The sequence below is a fragment of the Zophobas morio genome, unplaced genomic scaffold, assembly GCF_036711695.1.
Source record: "Zophobas morio isolate AGI-343-1 ecotype UQ-CSIRO unplaced genomic scaffold, CSIRO_AGI_Zmor_V1 ptg000021l, whole genome shotgun sequence".
In the NCBI taxonomy this organism is placed as follows: domain Eukaryota; kingdom Metazoa; phylum Arthropoda; class Insecta; order Coleoptera; family Tenebrionidae; genus Zophobas; species Zophobas morio.
The window spans coordinates 4,626,639-4,632,701 of NW_026972126.1; the positions used below are offsets into that span (position 1 = coordinate 4,626,639).

At 35.5% G+C, this 6,063-nt stretch overlaps 1 protein-coding gene across 1 annotated transcript; it reads right to left on the minus strand.

Moving 5' to 3' along the window:
* Positions 1-3,612: 3,612 nt before the first annotated feature.
* LOC135131611 (uncharacterized) lies at positions 3,613-5,192 on the minus strand. Its single transcript, XM_064059422.1, has 4 exons — positions 5,138-5,192; positions 4,892-5,086; positions 4,644-4,840; positions 3,613-4,592 (listed from the first exon to the last, which is right to left on the minus strand). The coding sequence occupies exons 2-4, from the start codon at positions 5,017-5,019 to the stop codon at positions 3,613-3,615; spliced, it is 1,305 nt and encodes a 434-aa protein (XP_063915492.1). The 5' UTR covers positions 5,020-5,086; positions 5,138-5,192.
* Positions 5,193-6,063: the final 871 nt, after the last annotated feature.

Genomic DNA, 6,063 nt, shown 5'->3' on the forward strand with positions numbered 1-6,063 from the left:
GATTGCAGCTCAAATACTGATCGACACGCGTAGGAGTTTTGAAGATCGGCTTACTTACTGTACAGCTGCTGAGAGCAGTCTTTTTGAGCAATTCTTGAAAATAGTGCAATACTTCTCCAGATTCGTACAATATTTCATTACTTCATTCATCAACAATTGTTAAGTTTTGTTATTTGTAGTGCTTCATTAAAAGGTTCTCTTCAAAAGCGCCAGCTGTTTTGATGGTAAATCTTATCATCACACAATAAGAAAAGCGGGCCCTCGTATTTTCATCTAATCGCAGTAGAACATGACATTTTAATGAGATTTTAGTAATAAAGACTCGACCAGCACCAGCAGCATAACCTAATAAAATATTTTGTGCAGTTTGTGCATCTATTCCGTTTAAATGGACCTACAATAATCGTCATATTGGATAAAATAATTCAATTTGAGTCGTTCAGTGATTAACTGAGTGAGGCAGCGCGAGTACATTCCTAGCTTGAGGGCTCCCGGTACATGTCAAAATGCTGCCGATGGGGTTTTGAGGAAGACCAGCTGCTCGAAGTCTTCATCTCGGGCTTTTTGGATACGGTCTGAGTGTAGTTCCGAGATGGCTCGTTTAACGGGGTCGCGCACTATGACGAATGAATGGATCAATTTGTGCATTTATTCCGTTTAATTTGTCCTACAATAATCCACACTGGATAAAATAATCCAGTTTGAGTTGTTCGTTGATTTCTGAGAAAAATTTCTAATTTCATTTTGACATTTGGATTTTGCATGGCTATTTCAAACACGCGATCGCCGAACTTCGACAGTGCGACGGAACATTTCGCGACAAATCGGATCGGGCGCGAATTTCAAAATACGGTTTTTAAAACCTTTTTACAGTGAATGAGCGCGATGCAACGATTTGAAAAAAATACTGGCCGATAGCCCTCTTCGATCTCCACAAAAGCATCACTCAATAATAGCTTTAAAGTGATCTGGGGAGATATCATAAAATAAAAACCAATTCCCATGTTAATTCCCTATATCCAGACTTGGATGCGGCACCCTGTATATGTCAGAAATATCATGTAGGTGGTTAAATACTAACCAAAATTTGGCTAATCATCCCCACCAACAATTTGATGACGTTATTTCAAAGAATTCTATGCTAATATAATTTAAATGTTATACAGTAATACTCATGTACCTGTGGTCTACGAATCCGCTTTAACTTTTTCCCTAACCGTTCCAATTTTCGCAAAAAAAAAAAATAATACAGCATAATTATTAATTAATTTACCATTAGCGTATGTACGATATCCCGACCGTAGCCCACTGGGTAGCAGTTCGAAAAGCGGAGGGGCAATCGTATGTTCGATGCCGAAGCACTTGAAATTAAAGCTTATACTTGTGCAATTTGTACAATTCCTGGCAATAGGGTTTTCCACCAAAGTTTAAAATCAAATTTTAACTAAACATTCTGAAACAATATCTAAATACATGTACAAAAAACAAATTTGAACTATTTATAAAAAATAATCGCTTTGAAAAAAATTGTCAAAATAATAGAAGAGTGAGAGACCGACTCAAAGTTGCAGTATTTCGCGGTTAAAAGTGTAACCAATCACTTTGAAGCGATGGCAGCGATGCTGTGTTGCCAAACCTGCTGGTTTATTATATTGAGGTAGGTCAGAGTGTGCACGTGTTTTTGATCAACTTGGCCTGTTCGTTTTATTCCTTAAATATAAACAAATTAAATAGAAAAAATTGGCACGATGGCGAAACAGTGTTTCTTCGTTGGGTGTGATAATAACTCTACAAATAATCCAGAAAAATTATTTCTTACTGTTCCCCAAAAAGTGGATCGGAGGAAGTTATGGTTTGAAGCTGTGGGAAGAACATACATACCTGGGAAAAGTTTGTACTGTTGTGAAGATCATTTTGATGTAAGTATAGTAAATATTTCAAAAATTTGTATGTTGGTATCTACTTGTATCACCTTATTAACAAATTTTCTTTAATAAAGTTGGAAAAGGATGCTGAAAATTGGATTCATTTCAAATTAATGGGTACACGCCTAATGTTAAAAGACAATGTGGTTCCAAGAAGCATAGTGAGGAAAGAAACTTCGTCCCAATTCACACCAACTTCAAGGAAATGTAAGATGGAAACACAACAGCACAGTAGAGGGCTTCGAAGGAAACTGTTTCCTGAACCTACTGTACCTGGTACTTCACAGGATGTAACAGAGGATGTAGAAGACCTGCAATTAAAAACAGTGGCTTCACCATCTGGCATGTTTGTTAGTGCAAAATCGCCAGAAAAATCAGTTTCTCCTTTAAGAACAAAAAGGAGAACTCTTAGAAAAGCAACTCAGACAAGAGTTAGCACAAAAGATCAGTCATCAATGACCTCAGTTGAAGTGGCAGATAAAAGCACAAACACTCTTCGATCATTATCGTCACAAATATATCAAAGCCCCCACAAACCTATTCAGGGATCATCAACATCATTGTCATCATCCTCCCTTTCACTCCAAAGTGGAAGTGTTTATGAGCCATCATCGGAGTCATTGCATGAAACTAATATGATGATATCCAGAGAACTATTGGTGAAAGTGGAAATATTCAAAATTGAAAATAATAGCAGATTTTATCTGGGCTTGCCCAAGTCAGAATTTTTTTTCATCAAATTACTCCAGGAAGAATTAGAAGTTCCTGTAGAACATATTTATATCGTTCTTAAGAAAATACGAACAGATGACCAATTTGTACGATTAGGGACAGATTTTGCATTAAGCACTAGTGGTGTCAGTAATATATTTTCAAAAACATTGCCAAAAATGGCTACAAAACTCAACGAGTTAATTTTTTGGCCTCAGAAAAGTAAAATTCAGCGAGTTCTACCTAGGCAGTTTCAGACGTATTATAAAAATGTTGAAGCAATCATTGATTGCTTCGAAATACAGGTTGAAAGACCTAGTGCAGCTTACCAGCAAGCTTTAACCTGGAGCAATTATAAAACTTGTAACACATGCAAGTATTTAGTGTCAAGTACTCCAAATGGGCTAATTAATTTTATATCAGAAGGGTTTGGAGGTCGCACATCAGATGTAGAAATAATTAAGCAATCAGGGTATTTGACCGTTGTACCTGAAAATGCAACTGTAATGACTGATAGGGGCTTCAAGCAAGTAGCAGGGCTTTTCCAGAAAAAAAAAGGTGAATCTAGTTAGACCTCCCAGCGTCACAAGCACCAGAAAAATGACGAAGGATGAGGTACGTCAGTCAAAACTTGTCGCAGCGTTGAGGATCCACATTGAAAGATTAATTCGTAGGATCAGAGAATTTCGAATGTTGGGTCCACATGCTACCACAGATCATAATTTGGTGCCACTTTTGGATCATATTGTAATTGTTGCTTGTGGTTTGATAAATTTGCAAGGTCCATTAATACAATAGTTTTTACATGGTTTTTATTTGTATTTTATTGGAAACAATAAATTAATTGTATAAATAGAAGCATTTAACTTTTTTTTATTGATACTAGGGGATTGGGGTATAACGGGATTTAGATTTATTTATTATTGAAATGAATAAGAAATAATTATGAAATAAATAAGTATAATTATTGAAAACATCAGTTAATTAAAATTGGAAAAATCGCTTTTTTCCAAAAAGCTTGTGCCTGCTCCATTACATTGTGACAAAAATTTTCATCCAAAGGAATTTCCTTTATAGTCACATTTCCGTCCGTTTCAAAAGATGGAGATGCAACACAAAATAAACCCCATTGTTTTTTACTAAGAAACATTTGCAGCTGCAGTTGTGCATATGGTTTAGGAGTTATTTCACCCTCTGGCGTAATGTAATTTTTTACAGTATTTGTCTTTATTGGACATTTTATTTCAACGCAATATTTATCAGACATTGCATCTGCCGATGCACCAAATATTGGGTACATATGATTTATGGTCATTCCTACTCTTTCTAATTTAATATTTTTCTCCTCAGCTATGACTTTTAAGACATCTTCTTCAAGGTTAAGGCCTCTTTTCATGGCCTTTGTTCCTCTAAATTTTGATGCTGCCAGAACTGCAGCAGTTGTAGCTCCATCAACAGTTTTGCAGTGAGCAACTTCATGCAGTTTTGAAGCTGTTATTCTCGCATATCTAACATCAAACCAGACTTTAGATTGTGACTGCAATATTGTTAAAGTATTTATACTTTTGCAAATTTCACTATTTAAATTATTTTGGCAAAACGATATGAAGTCTTCTGCATTTGGTGCATCAGTCGTTTTTTTATAAGAAAGACATAAATGGTACAACGAAGCTTTCTCCAAAATATTCACTTCACTCTTATACATCGTAGCAAGAATTGAATGACTATCTGATTTTAATGCGGTAGAAATTACTTTGTCCAAAAATGCCGTTCCTTTTGTTGGTAAAGAAGGAACTTGCCGAAAATTAAACAACTCTCTCATTCTTTGCCCTTTTATAGTACTGCCAACTTTAGACAGAGTAGACTTCCTCCAATAACATTCAACAGAAGTCACTGAAGGCTCCAAGGTACGTCTGTATAACCAGAACAGTAAGGCTACACCATGTTTACAACCACCTGAAAAGTAGACATAATACATACACTCATACAACATAAAATCATTCATACCTTCACTTGCAGCACAGTCATAACACTTTGAGTCAATTATGCATTGTTCAGACTCATTTATTCTTACTGAAACTTCATAGCCTTTTAGGCGAACTTTATGTTCTGGTGCAATCAAAGCTTTGACAGTACAAATCTCATCGTGTCGTCTCAACTGCACATAACCAACAGCATCGTCGCCGTAAGTTGCACGAGCTCCACTATAACAATGAATAATTACTATCAAATCATTATTACGTTGTACACTTTACCGTTCGGTTTTCACATTTTCAACACCTGGTATCAGAAAATTCACATTTCTTCGATAATACAAATCTATCATTACATCATCAACTACAGGGAGATTGGTAGAAGTAGCTTGCTCATATTCACTTTCCATTGTGACTATTTATTCTGTGCCGTATTTTCCCAGATAATCTTCCTACACAATTTTAAGTTGTAAGTCGCTGTAAAAGGTTTTGGTAAGTGGTAAATATTAAACGGCCAATTCTACTCACCGTGTTTAAACAAACAATGTCAAATAATGGAAACGACTGACTTTTTAAATAATTTTAAGCTTCAATGAGAGCAAATTACAAAACGTTAACACTAAGATCGACCAAACATAAATAAACCTAACCTATCATAACCCAACAAGAATTCAAGATGGCTAAATACCGATGTCGTCTAACTTTAAAGCAGCGTGAGCGGAGTTGCCACATCGCTACGCTGATCCCATTGGTCAGCGTTACGTACGTCATCATGACGTACGTAATGCACAACTTAACCGCGGGAAAAAATCACTTTAAATTTAACTTTTTTTTTTGAGTTATTGAAAAGTAAAAAAAAAATATTGACCACATCTTCGCATTTTGTAGACGATATTCTTTCGTGTGGTGCATTAAAAAAAAAATCGTGGAATACCCTATTTGCACCCCCACGACACAGGGGCCGAGGGAGTATTATTTATGCCGCTGGTTTTTACTTTATAGAGATAATTATCGCAAAACAAGATGTAAGGCCGCGGAATTTTAACAGGGAGACTCTGTATTTGAAACTTTTATTTTTACCGAAGTCTAATTGTATCTTTTTGTTTGAAAAATCTTGTTTTGCCATTTTCATTTGTCTGTTACGCTACTGTTGTCTGTTTGTTGTATTTTAAAAATCCTTTTTTGTTCTCATACATACACACAAAACAACGCAAGAATTGTTTTATTTTATGAATATCATATAACAAGTATCTCGCAAATAATTTGCCTACAGTATTAGATAACGTTATCTTTAATGTTAAATTATGCATATGTATAAAAATGGATACATTAATATGCACCAAAAGGTTGATGATGCCATTTTAAAACTTATTTACTAAACTCTGTTTAAAAAACATGTTCCTAAACGCCATTCCATACGAGGGAACAATGACACTGTAAAAGCGAAGGAGGTG

Excerpts from the sequence above, each read along its gene's own strand:
- LOC135131611 (XM_064059422.1), bottom strand. The coding sequence starts at position 5,019 with ATGGAAAGTGAATATGAGCAAGCTACTTCTACCAATCTCCCTGTAGTT. Across the intron at positions 4,841-4,891 it reads GAAAATGTGAAAACCGAACG|TGGAGCTCGTGCAACTTACG; the intron begins GTAAAGTGTACA and ends TCATTGTTATAG. Across the intron at positions 4,593-4,643 it reads TGACTGTGCTGCAAGTGAAG|GTGGTTGTAAACATGGTGTA; the intron begins GTATGAATGATT and ends TCTACTTTTCAG.